The sequence below is a fragment of the Lampris incognitus genome, chromosome 7 (genome assembly GCF_029633865.1).
Source record: "Lampris incognitus isolate fLamInc1 chromosome 7, fLamInc1.hap2, whole genome shotgun sequence".
In the NCBI taxonomy this organism is placed as follows: domain Eukaryota; kingdom Metazoa; phylum Chordata; class Actinopteri; order Lampriformes; family Lampridae; genus Lampris; species Lampris incognitus.
The window spans coordinates 21,514,914-21,533,830 of NC_079217.1; the positions used below are offsets into that span (position 1 = coordinate 21,514,914).

The following is an 18,917-nucleotide window of genomic DNA, read 5'->3' on the forward strand; positions in this document are numbered from 1 at the left end:
TGTCGTGTGATCGTGTACGTAGGCTACTACTGACAGTTGACACCCCCCCTCCCTCCCTTACTCCCTTTACTTTTTTTCTATATCTCGCCCAAAAATGGCCTTTCGAAAGTATAGCAAACACCCAAAAGGCCTTCATCTTGTTTTTGAGCAATAGGCTGACATGATCCTTGATAATCTCCTAATTGTGTTATGCACTTCAAGTTGCAGGAGGGCAGGGTGTGTTGACGAGCGAGCTTATTATAAAATTGGACCCTTTTTTGGGCTGCGGTTTGTTGGATGACTTGTGCGTGGAGTGCTCGTTTCAAGGATTTGGTATGGATTCCCTATACCATAGAGATGTGCACCCCCCCCACACACTATGCTGTTCACTGTACGATAACCGTCCACGATTCACTGTTATATCTACACTAAGCACTATTGTCTTGTACAAATATTTGGCCACGCCTATATGTCTGAGTTCTGAGATTTTCTTTTTATTTTATATCAAGGCCTACATGTTTTTTGAAGCCTCTTGAATATCAGTCTGTGAAGAAAAAAAAAAAGAGAAATTGTACACACAATCCAAATTGTAAATAGTCCACCAATATAGCTATTAACCAGAGAGCAGGACAGTAGTGCCAGCACTAGATAGATAGGCGTGATTTAAAAAAAATGTTTTTTCAAAATCTGGGTCAAATCCTTTGAATTGTTGTGCTTCTCCATCGTCTTACTGAAATTTCCGTGGAAAACACGCCACGAAGTCCACTGTTGTGGAAACACAATCGGTGCCAGTCGGCGAATCCGGGTCCACAGCAAAGTGATCTTGACCCTCTCCTCTCTGTCAGTGGTTTATTTTGTGCATGCTAGGTCAAGGTGTAGGCCACACATTTTATTTTATAAATGCAAATTGTTGTGTCTCTTCACTTGCGTGCCTCACGTAGATGCTCTCCAAAGTTGCCCAGATATCAACAAGTCAATTGCTAGTCAATCAGTGAGAAGACCAATCACAGTCTGTCATAATCATGATTCCGAAATTGTGCATGGGCCTTCCTGTTACAGACAGCATCCAGCAGGGAGGTGAAGGAGTATGCTTTGTGTCCTGTCCACCTCATTTACAGATCCGGCGGAGAGAGGAGGTCAAACCAGGGTCTTCATCATGCAGCGTCCACCAATCACTGGGTCTACTGTGAACAATGTGTCATTTTACTTCTGGTGTAGAAGAGAGGTTTTGCTATATAGTTTACGTGTATGTCTTTGTGTGAGCGGGTGTGTGGTGTGTGTATGTGCATGTAGTTGTGCGTGTGCGTGCGTGCATTTGTGTGTGTGTGTGTGTGGTGTTGGGGAGGTAACCACTGTAGAAATTGTGTTACAGTAGGGGTGTAAGGAAATATCGATACACCCAAGTAACACGATACTATGTTTTGTGATACAATATCGATTCTCAAAAACACTATATCGATTTTTGATTCTTAGTTTACATGCAAAGATTCGTGGCAGACAGTGGTTCGTTTTGTGTTGTGCACAAACCCCCAACCGCTAGATAGCAGTGCTGTAATCCATCTTCAGCCATTTGACTCTCTACCACTCCAACGTAACACTGTAAACTGAGACAGGAAGCAGCGTCAACACAGAGAACACAGGCTTATGAAATCCCAGTATATCGCCTTGCTTACAGTATCGCAATATATCGTAACATATTGAATCGTAACCCCTGTATCGTGATACGTATCGTATCGCCAGATAGATTCTTCCCGATACACAGCACTATTAGCGTAGGTGGTGGATTTAGAAATTGGATTAAAAGGCGGATTCGACCCTTCCAATAGCACACCTTCTCACACCTACTGCTACTTGGATCGGAGAGGAAGAAATGGGAGGGTGCATTTGCTTTCACTTCTTTTCTTCTGTAACTGTCAGGGGTCATAGGTCATTGAGAACTTAAAAGGACCTTATATTTTCCCTGTGTGGTCGAGATACGTTGAAAGTTGTGCTGAACAGTGTGTGAGAACGTGAGTCCAGAGAGTTTGTAAACAGTGAATTACCCCAGACAACACAACAGAACAGACATATTACCTATGTTTTACTGAAATACTGCTGAATTTGTGTCATTTGCGAGGTATTTCCCAAACCGAGGTGTACCTGATGGCCCATTGTGATAATGTATCAGATTATGGACCTTGAATTGGACTTCTGAGTTTGTCACGAAGGACAACTTAAGACAATACAATGTAATAGAGAAAGTAAAACTCCAGAGCCAACCCCGGGAGGACATCATAGAGTGAATATTACTGTGTATTCTCTGTAAATTTTGCACATTGCAGTTATTGATACGATATATGCAACTATTTATTCAAAACACAGTTATTACTTGATATAGCATGCCAGCATGTGATAACTTACTGGCGTTATCACACATTGACTGTTGCCCTGGATTTGAAATGAACAGTTTTAAGTGTTGTGGACCAATGAGCTTTGAAAGGGAATAATGCAATACACCATGTCTCTTTGACGTTCCCATCAGCATACAGAACAAAAAAAAAAATCATTCATAAACTGACTGGTGCACAATAGTGGATTTATGAAAACGTCCATCGCCCTCGCAAACTCAATTTAACCTAACTTCAGAAAGAAAATATCCACCCCTCCCCCACCCGAGTGGTTTCCCCCATGCTGTTCTAACTTTTTTCCACCCAACCTTATATGAAGCACTTTTGTTCTTTTGTTTAAAAAAAAAAAAGACCGAAAGCTTGTGGTGTTTGCTGGAGAGGACCTACAAAATGTGATTGACTTTACGAGAATATGGTGTTGTATGTCAAGGTACCAAATGTATTTGCACAGAGAAATGTTCTTTATTTGCTGTTTTACATACATAACACATTTCAGTAATAAAGAAAACGTATGAGTATTCAGTGCATGTCAATATTCATTGCTCGCAAACAAACAAACAGACCCACTGCAATTTAATGCTGTCTGAATAACAGCTGTTAACCGGTCAATCAGTTATGTAGCAATAGTGCCCTCTAATGGCGGAAAGTATACACTACACATGAGTAAGGGCAACCCTGTTCCAAATGCTGATGACCTGTGGCCGTGTGTTTCATTGATATTTACAGTTGTGCAAAATTTAGATTCATCCATGCATCCATCCAGCCATCCATTATCTGAACTGCTTATCCTGCTCTCAGGGTCATTACGGCTAAATTAAATGTAATACTTGTTTTGTAGTTTGGGTTGGATATGGATGTGTATACAATATACGTCTTAAAATATATTTCTTCTTCACTAAAATAATATGTCCGGATAAAGCATATCGGAAGTCAGTCTTTCAGCTAGGCATATTTTTCTCTCATCCATTTTGAAGAACTAAAATCGTTGATCGGAAGTGTAGCCTATTGGACAGAATACAGTGTTCATTTTTCTCTTAATGATCTGAGTATAGGGAGGTCCTACCTGGTAATATTCGTGACATTCTTTCACATTTTAAATCACTGATCCCAAATGCCCCATAAATTAAAGCTATGGGTTCACGTGACATTGTCGCACATGGCCAATTCAATTGCACACTTCTCCAGCAATACACCCCCCCCCCCGCCCCAAACTTTTGAACACTGCACAAACATGAACATCAATAGGGCTGACGGGGCAACATTTCATTTCGAAACTAAAACAATAAAGCGATTTGTACTCGGCTGTGCTTTCACATTAGTTACAGTTACACTTGATTTACTTGTAAATGGGTTGTTTACAAATGAACCGTGACGAAAAGACAGAGAACAAAAAATATATCCTAGGCCTAAGTACTACTGCTTTGCCAGGGGAACTGACTCGCCTGTTGCTGAACATCCAGGTGACACCCTGTTATGACGTATAAAGAACATGCGCCACTTTTAAGCTCATGTCGCGTGATGTCACTGCGCATTTTTCCTTTTCGCGTGTCCTTTTGGTCCTTGTACGTGGAGGATGGAAGGTTAGGCTTGAGGAGGGGTTAGGGTAGGGTGGAATAACAGGGCCAGGTACAGAAGGTTAGGCTCGAGGAGGGGTTAGGATGGGGTGGAATATCAGGGCCAGGTACAGAAGGTTAGGCTGGTGGCGGGGTTAGGGTAGGGTGGGATATCAGGGCCAGGTACAGAAGGTTAGGCTCGAGGAGGGGTTAGGGTAGTGTGGAATATCAGGGTTAGGTACAGAAGGTTAGGCTCGAGGAGGGGTTAGGGTAGGGTGGAATATCAGGGCCAGGTACAGAAGGTTAGGCTGGTGGAGGGGTTAGGGTAGGGTGGGATATCAGGGCCAGGTACAGAAGGTTAGGCTCGAGGAGGGGTTAGGGTAGGGTGGAATATCAGGGCCAGGTAGGTTAGGCTCGAGGAGGGGTTAGGGCAGGGTGGAATAACAGGGCCAGGTAGAGAAGGTTAGCTCGAGGAGGGGTTAGGGCAGGGTGGAATAACAGGGCCAGGTAGAGAAGGTTAGGCTCGAGGAGGGGTTAGGGCAGGGTGGAATAACAGGGCCAGGTACAGAAGGTTAGGCTCAAGGAGGGGTTAGGGTAAGGTGGAATATCAGGGCCAGGTAGAGAAGGTTAGGCTCGAGGAGGGGTTAGGGTAGGGTGGGATATCAGGGCCAGGTACAGAAGGTTAGGCTCGAGGAGGGGTTAGGGTAGTGTGGAATATCAGGGCCAGGTACAGAAGGTTAGGCTCGAGGAGGGGTTAGGGTAAGGGTGGGATATCAGGGCCAGGTACAGAAGGATAGGCTCGAGGAGGGGTTAGTGTAGGGTGGGATATCAGGGCCAGGTACAGAAGGATAGGCTCGAGGAGGGGTTAGTGTAGGGTGGGATATCAGGGCCAGGTACAGAAGGCTAGGCTCGAGGAGGGGTTAGGGTATGGTGGAATATCAGGGTCAGGTACAGCAGCTACCGGAAAAAGGCTGTTTTCCACCCTTACGGAGGTTGTTACGGGGAAATTAAAGGTGAAGTCTATGAGGACTAAACGGCGGTAAAATGACACACGACAAACAAAATAATAATAAAAAACAAAAATGCGTTGTAATATACCACGTGAGATGACTTTAAAAGTGGCGCGCGCTATTTGTACGCCATTTTATACCAGTCTGAACCTTTTGATCACTTTTTGAAATTTTTTCCACTTATTGTTCACATTTATTGAGTTTGTATTGTGCAGCACAACTTGCATTGAATGTGAACTATACAGCACAGTGGGACTTGAGTTTGAAATGTATTGGTTTGTTGAATTAATTTAACAAGTTGAATCAAGCTGAATTAACTTAAAAATAGGCGAGAAGGGGTGGGGAAAAATAAGTGTATACTTGCTCTACTCCTTCTCGAGCATGTAACCAATAATCTGATGCATACGGAGATTTGTTCGCTGAGTTTGACGTGTGGATTTGTTGATCACTTCAGATTATTGGCAATGCTTTATTTGTATGTTATATCCTGCTTATTTGCATGTTAGAAATTAATCATTCATTCATTCATGCGTGCATTCATTCATTCACTCATTCATCACATTACTCATATGCAGACGTTCACATTTAGACTGTTACCTTACAAATTAACTACAACGACATGTCACTTTTTTCAGGGTGTTTTTTTCTCTCTTTAATCCAAATTCATAGGCCTAACCTACTTCTCTATGTAGGTGATTTAATTCCCACATGGCAAATGTATGACAATACCATTTTACAACCCTAACAACGTACGAGCCTAATTTAGCTAAACATAACGCAAAATTAATTAAAAAAAATGTGTGATTTTATTTTATTAATACGTTTTACCGAAACCCAGGCGATGGATAACATTGTGAAGCATGTTGACTGCGCCCTTGTCGTCCTGCCATGATTCACCCCGCCCTGGTGTGAACTAGCTACAGCTTAATTGACAGGAATGGAAACTAAATGACTTGGGTATTTGTTTGTAGATGCGGTGCTCCGGCGAGAGCGATGCAACTAATTTATTTCTCATCAAGCGAGATTTCTGACTTTGAATTTCATCCCCCCGGTAATGGATTCGACACGGGGATTCAATGTCGCTTTTAAGAAGGCCGAGGTATGCGTCGTCTCTCGTCTCTGTTTTCCATTCGCCTCACCGCTTTTCTTGGTCGCGATATCCAGTTTCAATAAAGCTCGCTGACCCTCTGAATCGTCACGTTCGTCATGTGCGAGACTTGACGTTTTTCTTCTTCTGGCCGGGGGACTGGCTCCGAGCGGCGACGCGCTCTGCGAGGTCTGTTTCTAACTCGCGTGCTGTCGCACCGTCAACGTCATCCGCTTACCTGCTTGGCCATCACGTGAGAAGTTTCGAGAAAGTTCTTTTTATAAAGGGTTTAAAAAGTTGCACGAGTGCACCGGATACGTAGGAGTCTGTCTCTGCGGGCCCATTTCTGCAGCACGTTGTATTCGTCAGAAACGGCGATGGCGCACACAGTTTGGACCCATAGGCCATCTGCGCACTCACACATGCGACTGAATATCGCATAAGACAAACAGGACTGATGCCCAGCGTTAATTGTGCTGTGCAGCTGCACAGCCGCAACGCCGCCACTAATTTCTCCTCAACGTTAACCCCGTGTTTGCATCTAGTGAGATTTATTTAGGACCCCAGTGTCAAAAACGGTCGTCTCAAAAAGGAAAAGAAAAAAAAGAAAGAAAACATATATATCCATCCATCCATTATCAGAACCGCTTATCCTGCTCTCAGGGTCGCAGGGATGCTGGACACTAGTGCAGCAGTCATTGGGCGGCAGGCGGGGAGACACACACACACACACACACACACACACACACACGCATACCTAGGGACAATTTAGTACAGCCAATTCACCTGACTTACATGTCATATATAAGTCATATATATATATATATATACATATACACACACATACATACATACATACATACATACATACATACATACATACATACACACACACATATATATATATACACATACACACACACACACACATACACACACACACATATATATATATATATAGGCTTTTTTTGAGGCCTTATCCGTTCGCTTTTGGACGACAAGCCAACATTTGAAGTGTCTTTCAAAGCAATGAAAAGAGGCAGATGTCAGTGGATCACTGCCCCAGCTCTTCTCCGGGTTAAATACAGGTGAATGATAGTGCTACTACCCCCCCCCCCCCCCCGCGCGCCATGATAGCCTGTGTAGGCGAGTGGGCTAAGACACGGAAGGGCTGAATATCAGGTGTTTGGGAAAGGGGGTGCTTTTCAGCTGTGGCTGTTGTTAAACGCTCTGGCCTTTTCTAGCTTCGTGACGTCATTGACATTACATTTAATGGCATATACAGGTGCATTGTGTCCAACACGTGAATCACTCTCAGGATCTCTCGGGGTGTCCGGCGCACAAGACATACATAACACACACACACGTGTGATAAATTAGCCTGCCAATCAACCAGAACTAAAGTTAAAACAACTAAAACCGAATTTTACTTCGTTAAAGAGTTGTTTAAGCATCGTTAAATGTGGGGTTATGATTTTAAAGACGGAAACCATCTCACTCAAACTGTTCGTCAGGATCTACGGCTGCATTCACAGAGCTGCACTGAGTGAATAACAATATGGACTGACCAAGAAAGAAGAACAAAAAAAGAAAATGTGGGAAGGGAGTTGCAGTGTGTCGGATGGACAGTGAGGGGAGGGATCTTTTGTCCGATTTCAAAGGTCAGGAATGGAGCCCCTTGCTACAGTGATTGATTGAAGACCAAAGGATGCTGTGACCCAGGATACTCAACATGTAAAGAGACGAACTTTTGAAAGAGAAGGAGGAGAGAGATACAACCCCCCACCCACCCCAGTTGTGTTGTACCAATTTTTTTTTTACATATTTGTGATTTAATTGCATTTAGACGAAGCTATACACTGCGAAATGACTAGACGTGCTTTACGGCCGCTCTGGCGTCGTACCCTGTGGCGCACGTCCCCCTTCAGAGTGTTGTCGGTAACTTGGTACCCAGTCTGAAAACCACAATAAATTCCTCACTTTGACACCATTTGTGTTATGAGACCATGGGGTGGAAACAAATTACAGGTCGTGTGCACCTATGTGGTCTCGCAGTGGGCTTAGCTATAGTTTGATTCTACAATTATTTTATGATTGTAGCGAAGCGTCTTTCTTTTTTTCTTTTTTGTTTCTGATCAACAACTTGTGCGTAAAAGTGTGATTTTTACATCCGTCAAAAAATATATATAAATAACTAAAAAATCACTCATCCAAATCAGGCCCTTGCGTGTCTAAAGAAGGTCCACAGCCGCTTCCTTAAGGGGCAAAAGTCTCCCGTCTCCAGTTGTCAGCCAATCATCGCGCAGCGCCGCGGGTCGAGTGCGCGTCCCCTCGACCAATCACAGCCGAGAACTTCTGACGGACAGCGAAGCTTCAGCGCAACTAATATGTGATCCCTCCACTCCGGACCGTCTTCCTTCACTTTGAACGCGTTGTCAACAACAACAACAACAATAACCAGCGGAAAGCCGCGGCAGCTCCGTCTCGGCTCCTTCTCCGAGGCAGCGTCTTCTCCGGGACAGCGTCGAACACACCAGGGATCAAGGAACTTGTCCCCCTTTTACAACTTTCCTCCTTTTTTCCCCCCTTTTCAACCAGACTGTTTCGGTAACTTTGGCTCCCCGAGGGGGGGCGGGAGTTTTCCCTCTCTCTAGACAGTTAGCCAACTGCGGCTAAACCCAAAATCAAGGATAACGTTCGCTGAAAGTGTGAGAGAAGTTTCTACAACAAATAACGACAGCGCCGTCAGCAGTGGCCGTTTGCCCTCCAGGGGTGGAGGTGTCCCTATCGTCGGGTGGTGGTGGAGGTATGACTGCATTGGCGGGGTCATTTCCCAGGATGATGCGACCCACGCTGGCACAGAATTACCCCCGCAGCGGCTTCCCACTGGAAGGTAAAAAGATCAGGAGCCGTAAGAGCAGCGGTTTTACTGACAGCTCGGTTACTTGAGGGGTTATTTTTTGTTTTCTTCCTGCTCCCCTTTTTCCATAAATCTGCACCACAGGCTTGGTAAAAGTAAGATATATTACACTTGGTGAGGTTCATCTGCACGTTTGAATAGGGGAAAAAATATCTAACAATTGCGCTCGGTAAACGCTACTCTACCGCCATTTTTTCGTACAATTTATTAGTCCAGTCATAACATCAAGGTGTCAGCAAACAAAATGGTTTGATTTGAAATATTCGAGATTTTCTTTTTTTTTTAATTCAAATCTCCCACAAACACAGTACAGGCTATGCATCAACCTATCACCAGCAAGCTGTGATTTGCCTTTGCGGCATCATTTGTCATTTCCTTTTTTTAATTGGTTGAATTTTGGATGAATGTAATATCTATTGTAAGACAGTTTCCCCTTATAAAAATAATAGAATAAATATATCAAACTTGGCATCCTATATCGCCCATGGATGAGACGGACGACGCGCGTCCGGTGTAGTCTGGTAACAGTGTCCGTGTCTCTGTTTATTCAGTTTCTACTCCGCTGGGTCAAGGCCGAGTGAACCAGCTCGGGGGAGTTTTCATAAACGGTAGACCTTTGCCAAACCACATCCGACATAAGATCGTCGAAATGGCCCACCACGGCATCCGGCCGTGCGTCATCTCCCGACAGCTGCGGGTCTCCCATGGCTGCGTTTCCAAAATCCTGTGCCGGTATCAGGAGACGGGTTCAATCCGACCCGGGGCTATCGGTGGAAGCAAACCCAAGGTATGAGACGGGGGGCGGCGGGGGGTGGAGGGGGTGCAACAAGTTATTGTTGCACGAGGGGGTCATAAGAACGAAAAGTCCTTTTGACTCTGTTGTCGTTTGTTTCTTCTTCTTCTTTTTTAACCCAGTCTCTCTAAAATATACTTGCACTGACAGCATACTCACTGCACTGTTTCTGATCTTTAAAGCAGGCTACACCTCCGGACGTAGAGAAGAGAATAGAAGAGTACAAGCGGGACAACCCGGGTATGTTTAGCTGGGAGATCCGAGATAAATTACTGAAGGATGGGATATGTGACCGGAACACCGTTCCTTCAGGTAAAAAAAGGGGCAGAGATTAAAAGTCGAACTGATTTTTTAGTATCCAGCCTGCAGGCAGCCAGGCAGACCTTAGGCCGGAGAGCGAAGTGTCACTCCTCCGCCGCTCCGTTCATTATGGCCTAATTAAGAACGGAACCACGATAGGAAATAAGTCGTCAGTTTTTTTTAATGCAAAAGCATCAAATAATTCAGAAGCCACCTTCCCTTAACCAATAGGGCTATCAATATATTTTCGTTAAAGGTTATATAATTTTGTAGCTATAGCATCAGGACCCACTCTTTTTGCTGCTTCAATTAAGGCCTAATTTTAGTGCGGGGTAGCTCGTGCACATACTTTGGCGTCATCAGCAGCCCATTAGCGTGGCTTCAGATTCGACTGTGTCGCGTGTTAACGCTAACGTACAGCTGTCTGTGTGATTTACACCCAGTGAGCTCAATCAGCCGCATGATGCGGTGCAAGTTCGGTGGGAAAGGAGACGAAGACGACGACGAAGACGAGATAGAGAAGAAGGAGTTGGAGGACAGCGATCGGCGGGCCAAACACAGCATCGAAGGCATCTTAGGCGACCGATGTGAGTGGATTCAAGTTGTTTGTGTTAAAAAAGAAAGAAAGAAGTAAAACAAGATAATGTCAGCTATAGCCATAAGTCCAACCTGTTGATTGCAGTCGGACTCTCTAGAGCATTACTACTGCATAAACTGTATTTGTGTGTGTGTGTGTGTGTGTGTGTGTGTGTGGTGTGTGTGTGTGTGTGTGTGTGTGTGTGTGTGTGTGTGTGTGGGTGTGGGTGTGGGTGGGTGGGTGAGTGGAGAGGGGTGACTGTGTTTTATTTTGTCGTAACTAGCTACTGTGAGAAGTTTGAGCGGTTGTAAAGCTGTTGGGATGCGGCTAAATAGCGCGGGGGGGGGGGGGTGCTTGCCCTTGTTGGCGCGGTCACACAGTTGCCCTCGTTAGTTAGGAATTCCTTTTCGACCATATCTCTCTGGCTAATACTCCCAAAAAGCAGTGTAGCTACCGTAAATCAAACAGCAGGTGACAGGGAGATGGTGTGTGTGTGTGCGTGTGTGTGTGTGTGTGTGTGTTTGTGTGTGAAGTCCAAAGTGCGCGCGCGCGTGTAGGCCAGTGTGTGTGTGTGTGTGTGTGATTGCCGGCTCACATTCAGAAGTGTTCTGCACGCCACATTTCTGAAAGAAAGTGGTTTGAGCGCCTTTAGCATCATGTCTGTACTTCTGTTTTATATTGTTTGTTTGTTCGTTAATGGCATCCCCATGGACCTGCAAATTCAAACAGAATGCTTGATGTCTCCTGATAAACCCAGGCCTATAAAAACCTGCGTGACACGCTAATGACATAGTCCTCTTGTTGGTGACATCCTTCGATTTGCTCGTGTATCTCCAGGTTAGCTTTGCTTGGCTCCTCCATCGGTAGAATGAAGCAATATATAAAAAATGGATGCAGGTCAAAGGCAGCACAGGCCCTATAGAGGCGACTGTCCGCATGATTTTGACCAGTAGTCTGTTCAGGCAAAGGAGTCCTCTAACGTTTCTAACATTTTAGGAGGTGTGGGCTATTTAAACATTAGCATTTCTATTGTCCCCTTTAACGCACTTCCTTGCTTTTCTGTACAGTCGCGGGGACAGTAAAACGAATTGATGGAAGGGAGACGGGCGGCTCGACGAGACAAAACGTCCCCAAATGAGTTGATCAAACATTTGTATAACAGTTTCATCCCTCACAAAGACGGGCCATCGCGCACACAATTGGACACTTGAGGATGAACTTGGGAGACAAAGGCCCGAGAGTCCATTGAAACTCACGCTTCGGTTGCGCGCGGACAAAGGCCAGCTTTGGAAGCAGCTTGGTTGCCATAAAAAGGCAACCTGTTTATAATTCAGTCAGAAAAGGGGAGAGGAGAGCTCCCCTATACAAAAGCCGGAGAAAAGACATTATGAGGCGGCAATGAAGGATGAATTATTCAGGGACCGCCAATAGCCGCGCTCCTGCACGGTTTAGGGGGCCGTTCACCGGGGAGAAAATGGCCGTTTTCACCTACAAAATGTTTCTTTTGGGGTCGGCGAAAGGAGCCCACCGCCATTCAGCCGGACAATTGAAGCCTCTGAAATCGACTCACGTACGGATGCCTGGCGACGATAGTGAGGGGTTCATACGCAGGCGCGCGCGTGCGCGCGAAAAGGCAGACTAATACAAACATCGGAGAGGAAAAAAAAAAGATTGCACGTAATAATCTGAAATGAGCACGTTCCACTTTTACTATTTTCTATCACGCATAAACTGGCCAATGCGTAAACGCTTTGTTGGCTAACGGTAGGGGCCTATAAATAGTAGCTCATCACAAAGGGTTTGATAACCTCAGCGAACGTCCGAGAGTTTAATTGAATTCCATTTGGATTTCGATATTTATGCTCTGGCAGTTAAAGCAACACCCAAAAGTTTACCGTGCTCTTTTTGGGCATGCCTATTTTTATTTTTCTGCTTTCAAATAGCCCACGCCAACCTCGGTTTGGGTTTGGAATCGGATGGCGTTGAAGATCCGGGGTGACTTCTTCTCGTCGAAAACGAAATGTCAGTGTCACAAAAGAGAAGCAGCAGCAGAAGAAGAAGAAGAAGAAGAAGAAGAAGAAGAAGAAGAAGAAGAAGAAGAAGAAGAAGAAGAAGAAGAAGAAGAAGAAGAAAACCCGGCAGACGCTGTCGTCGTCCCTCTGATGATTTCATTCGTATTTCCATGATTAATAAGCTCACGACTCACGTGGGAACAAAAAAATATGGCATTCCGAGGCGGGACACACTGGGTGATGCTAAAAATAGCATCGAAGTAGTCTGAAGCCTCTGATGCGTGACCTAAAATTGATTCTTTGATGGGACCCCCGGTATTGCCCTCATGCACATTAATAATGTCTTCTAAACGATGTCGATATTGTGCTATGTCACATTTAATGACGGAGGGAAGTGTATTAAAGAGTGCTTTGGTGAATGGGGACCAATGTTCTCCCCCGAGAGCGGCGGCTTGGCCTCGAGCGGCGCCGCACAATGGGACCCTGCCACTCGTCATGCGCACAGCTCCAAAACTCACCCCCCTCCCTCCCTCCTCCTATCCGTCCTTGCTCCACAAATCTCTTCAAGCAGATTAAATCGACTCTTTTATTTCATCCCGCTTTCATCTGGCTAGCGAGACCGCCCCTCTCCTTTTTTCTACTCTCTCTCTCTCTCTCTCTCTCTCTCTCTCTCTCTCTCTCTCTCTCTCTCTCTCTCTCTCTCTCTCTCTCTCTCTCTCTCTCTCTCTCTCTCTCTCTCTCTCTCTCTCTCTCTCTCCTCTCTCTCTCTCTCTCTCTCTCTCTCTCTCTCTCTCTCTCTCTCTCTCTCTCTCTCTCTCTCTCTCTCTCTCTCTCTCTCTCTCTCTCTCTCTCTCTCTCTCTCTCTCTCTCTCTCTCTCTCTGCCCGCGGCGCACATTCGTTTAATATCTGGAGTCCGTCCTGCAGAGCGCAGGCCCACACAAAAGACATCCAGCCTGTTGCGCAGAAGTTAATTAACTTTATGCCTTCGCCTGGAGGTTACCTGGATATTTCGTTACTTTACCCAACTTCCTAGCTATACAACTCGATAACTCAAACGTAGCAAGAAGTAGTAGGGCTGGTTTATTTAATAGCTATAGCAAGTAGTAAATGGATAGTGAACGGTAAATTATTTGTGAATAAGCAGGATTACTTTTTTTTCGTTTTGGATGTTGGTCTGAGAGTTTATTGGTGCTGAGGAAACGAAAATCGCGTATCTAACCAAGTCATGTGAAACCGATGGCTTCTATTAATGCCATCATATTAAATGCTGGTTAATAGTTCAGTGGGTGTGCTTGAACGTGAAAAGAGTACGTTTTTATAATTCTGATCAGACATTATTATAGAGAAGAAAAATAAAATAAAAAAAATGTGGGAGAGGAGTTCTGGTTAAGACCACATTCCTTTAAAATTAATTGTTGTATCCCTTAGAAAAGTCTTTAATTAATTGAAGCACTTTCGACGGGGGGGGGGGGTACGCATCTCTTGCATGAGTCGAAGGTGGGCCGCGTGTTTATACAGTTTTCATAACCAACTTTTATTTTATGTATCATGAATGGGTCTTCCTTCCTGTGCAGCAGGTCAATTTGACAATCAAAACAAACAAAAAAAAGAAATACTTATGGATTTCTATCCCCTCTTTTGCTCTCAAGTTAGCCTAAACATTCATTTTCTAACATCAATTTCCAGGCCTGGTATCTGAATTGGTAATGCTGCATGGATGCTTATGGGACATTTTTGGCACTAATCCTGCATAATGTTGCATTTAGATGTAGTTGGCATCGAGGGCCAGCGCAGGGCCCACTACCACTTCCAACATCATACTTATTAACCCTGCATGGAGACAAGTTAGTCACTACAACAGTCACACTTGCCCCGCCCCCTCCCTCCTCCTCCTGCCCATTTTCACAGTGTATCTTTTTTAAGTCAATATTTCATCAGGTGAAATTAACCAGATGATACAGAGGAGCCTTGTTGAGAGGGAGGACACATTTCCATTTAGGCCAAGCGGGTGCGAGTGCACACACACACACACGCGCACGCACACACACACGCGCGCGCACACAGACACACACACACACACACACACACACAGACACACACAAGCACATGCATTCCACTCTCCAATGCAAACAGTCAAAGGGATAACTTTATTTGGTGAAAGGGGATCCTGGAAAGGGCTAATTGAATAAGCCCGGGATCTTTGAAAAACCCCTACCATGGTGAGCGCAGTCATCATGTCATAATTAGGTTTATTGAGGCACATTCCTTCAATCTGCCTCCATTCTCCAGGGCTCATTGTATCCAGGGACCAGGCCAATAGCCGAGGGACAACAGGGAACCATGAGTGGACAATACATGAAAGAGCCATAAAGATTTAGCTTGCTTTGTCACAGAAACGGCGCAGGACATTGTTTGTGTAAATAATATGAGTGAATGAGGAGCCCAGTTGCCCTGCCACTTTGGGTGAAGGATTTTGTGCTGCAAATGTAATATGTGGGCACTCATTGAACCGGTGCCAGGAGAGAGGGGGTTGAGAGGAGCAAGGGAGAAGGAGAGGAGGACAAGAAAGCAAGGGAGAGAGAGATAGAGATAGAGAAAACAGAGTTATAAGAGAGAAAAGGGGGGGGGCTGTTGCAAAATGGATACAGAAAATGGATTGAGGGAGTAGGAGGGACAGGGTTTGTGTGTTTAATGGGTGATGATAGTATCTAAAGAGCAACTGACTGAATTTTAGCAGTGGCACAGCGATTATTGTAAGATAAGTAAAACATATATATATATATATATATATATATATATATATAATCCAGTGAGTCAAGTATTATATATATATAATATATATGTGTGTTTGTAGTATGTATATTGTTCAGTACAGACTTCTCTGAAAAAGCAATTTTTTTCCATAACAAATTGTAGCTGGCTAGCTAGATACCTAGTTTTTTTTTTGTAAATGAAATCAACAGTTAACTTTTGCTGAAGGTTAATCAGAATTGCTCACTAATTTCCATGAGCATGCATTCTTCATGAGCATGTCTTTCTTTTTTTTTTCTACGGCTGAAGAGCTCTGAATCACCATGCTATTCAAATATCACAATATGACAGCCACACCACATACTTCGGTGCTTAGTTGAACTTTTTTGCAGCCACAAAAATACGTTTTGACCAAAGGCCGCCCGCACACAGGATGAACTAGGGCAAGCTCACCGTTTCATTTGAGATATTTTCCTTTTTGGAGTTTCTGCTGTTTCTTCTGTCTTTTTATTTCTATCTAAGCGAGATAGATTGGCGGCTGTTATTCTTACCTCATCAATGCTTAAGTGTCCCAGACAGCACTGATGATGCGCTATATGGAGCTGATAAAAGCTGCTGGCCGTTGGTGTCCTCTGGTGAAGAAGGCTCTTGTCTGTCTGTTTGCCCGTCTGGTGGAAGAATGTGTCACTCACTGTGTCCCTGGGCATGAGGGCAATGGGGGACACAAGGGCCAAGTGGTGAGCACCAAATCACTCTCCCTTACCCCGGGGCTCTTTCTGTCCCCCTTTTGCTCTCTCTTCCACATCCACTGCTCCTCCCTCTCTTGTGAGTTTCCTTTCTAATAAGTCCATGCACAATGACTATCCAGGCATGAAAACATAGTTATCTGCAAATGAATGGAAGCTCTATGCTTCATTAAAGCCTCTTTTTCCTTTCACACTCTTATTGTGACCCTCTGATATCAATTCAAAGGGCAATTAATGAATGCACACCAACTTTGAAGTCAGGGTCATTTTTGGAAAGGAGGGGGCTTGCGTGCATTTGTGCGTGCGTGCGTGCGTGCGTTCGTGCGTGTGTGCACACATGTGTCAGTGTGTGCGCGCGCATGTGTGTGTATCTAGGGTATTCCCGCTTTAGACCCTCTCCAGCGCCCCAGCCTTCACCCATGATGGACTAGCCACATTGAGCCAAGAGCGAGTGAACCCCAAAGACGGTTTAAAGGCAGTGAAAGAGTGAAAAGGCCCAGCGAAGGTCAAGTAGAATGGCTCTCCTTGGAATAAGGCCCCTCTTTATATAGTGCAAGTATGTCTGTAGACACAATGACTGAAGAGAGAGGGGGGAAATGTGAAGAGAGATTATTTTTAATCTGGGTGTGTGTTTGTGTGCATGTGTGTCTGAGAAGGTAAGGAACAATGGGAGTGTGTTTTCATGTGTGCACAGCTTTCATAAATCTGTCATTGTGTGCGTGTGTGTGTGTGTGTGTTTTTATTTGCATGGATGAGGCAAAATTGGGGTAAGGCGTCAAAGTTTAAAAGAGGCCAGCCATTGGCCAGTGAACACAGAGGCTGAATTTCTGATGGGAGGGGACAGGCAGCTGTCAATCATCTGACGGCCTCTCATTCAGGGCTTTGTTAACAAATGAGGCTCAGATGTCTCTCTGCCACAATGGGATGGGTTAGGAACACATGTGTTTCTCAGTCAAATTTCTAGTTGTCCAAGAGAAGATGTCTTGCTATTGCTATATACGTTGCATCTTTTCATTTTTTTCCCTGTTTTTCCAAATTTATTAAAGTAGAAAACGCATAGTTCCATTATTTTAGCGATCGCTTATTTTTCAAAAGGTCCAATAGCTTTAAAGTGATGCATATTTTAAAGGAAAGGCATATTTCAGCTACAGATCCCTGCAAGGAATGACTCTTGCTCACAGACTGTTCCATGACACTCACTCCATTTTGCTCGAAGAAATCAAGGCTGCTGTAGCCCATGCATAGATTGAATGATGGATGAAGATGGAACATCAAATTGTAAAACACGTCCTCCTTGACAACTGTGGGGAGGGGAGATCTGATGTCAGGTTGCCTCTGCAAAACCCCACCGCGGTACATTTTCTACAAGTCACCCCTGGTGAGAGTTATAAGCAATTTTTCAGGCTTTTCCTGAGATCACAGTCCTATCAGGCCATAAAAGAACTGTTTTTGTCGTGGGCCGTATCCCCTGTGGTTGCTGCCCATCGCTCACTACGGCCCGGCTCGACAGGGTTAGAGGGCAGCATGGGGTCAGTCTCCCTCAGCCCTATACAGGAAACAGGGTTAGAAACACATTTTGTTACAAATGACAGGTAGCAATTTCCTGATAACCCCCTTAAGACCTGATCCTCATGATTCCTTGTTAACAACGTCGGTTCGCGTTATGTGACGAGATGACAGTGTTTTTTTTTTTATCTGTCTACACATCTTTTGTGTAGACACACACTCACTGGTAATGTAGACAAATTGCACACCTGTGCACGTGTGCGCACACACACACACACACAGACACACACACACACAGACACACACATACACTCAGCTCTGACACACTCTCAATTACAAGGCAGCTGTGAAGGTCAGGACTCCTCCTTAGCAAGTCAAGTGAGTAACCGCCCAGACCACACGCACGCACACGCACGCACACAGACATACAGATGCACCCACACAAATTCACACTGGCTTTTTCTTAACCTGCCAGAACAAGGCACAGATGGGTCTATAAGCTGTCAGTTAAGCCATTATGCAGCCCAGCATCTGCCTGCCTTGACTTCTATGTACTGTTTAATGCAGTCGGCCAGTCACTCAGTGCACCAGCCTCTGAATGAGAGCAGCATGGTCAGCCCACCCAAATAATGCTGCCTTCGTCTCCTCTGCCTTTTGATTTGTGTGTGTGTTTTTTTTTTGGAGTGGGGGAGGAGGGGACGGGGTTGAGGGGCAAATGTGTCACAGGCTTGATTTAACCAAAACCCCTGAAGAGTTTACTAGCATGTCCAGGGAAGGGTGTAAATAGCACACATATGGTCAGTCAATCCACCAACCCCAAAATCCAAATCTCAGACGTCCCCCTCTCACATTCATATATATACACCCAATATGTCTTGGCCAACTGTCTCAGTGGACATATTTAAGCCTCTTTGTCACCACTCGACGACCCCCCCCCCCAAAAAAAAAATCACCAATGCCAAAGTCTTACCAACAGGCTGTTTCAGCTAAGTCCCCTATTCTTCTCTTCTTCTACTTCTTCTCCTCCTCCTTCTCCTCCTCATTTTTCTTCTCCCTGGGCTGGCTGTGCATGGCAGGAGCCATTTTGGGCTTTCTTGGCTCCTGAAAGGTTGTTTTGGCTGGAAGTCCGTGCGCTGTGTGCCTCTCAGGACTTCAGTTTGGTTAAATTAAACAGTTTTCTTTTCTCCTCTGACCCCCGCCCCCACCTCATCCCCTCGCTCTCTCGCTCTCTCTCGTACTTTTGCGGGTTAAAGACACAAATGCTCCAAAGCTCCCGGGCGATATTGCCTAGCCAG

At 44.9% G+C, this 18,917-nt stretch overlaps 1 protein-coding gene across 1 annotated transcript in view; it reads left to right on the top strand.

Annotated features, from left to right (window-relative positions):
* Window positions 1-8,661: 8,661 nt before the first annotated feature.
* The window catches only part of pax3b (paired box 3b), a 25,630-nt gene continuing 15,374 nt past the window's right edge, over window positions 8,662-18,917 (top strand). Inside the window, exons 1-4 of the mRNA XM_056282781.1 lie at window positions 8,662-8,909; window positions 9,488-9,723; window positions 9,912-10,041; window positions 10,473-10,616. Coding sequence (XP_056138756.1) covers window positions 8,825-8,909; window positions 9,488-9,723; window positions 9,912-10,041; window positions 10,473-10,616 — 595 coding nt within the window. The 5' untranslated portion in view covers window positions 8,662-8,824. The remainder of the gene's footprint in view (window positions 8,910-9,487; window positions 9,724-9,911; window positions 10,042-10,472; window positions 10,617-18,917) is intronic.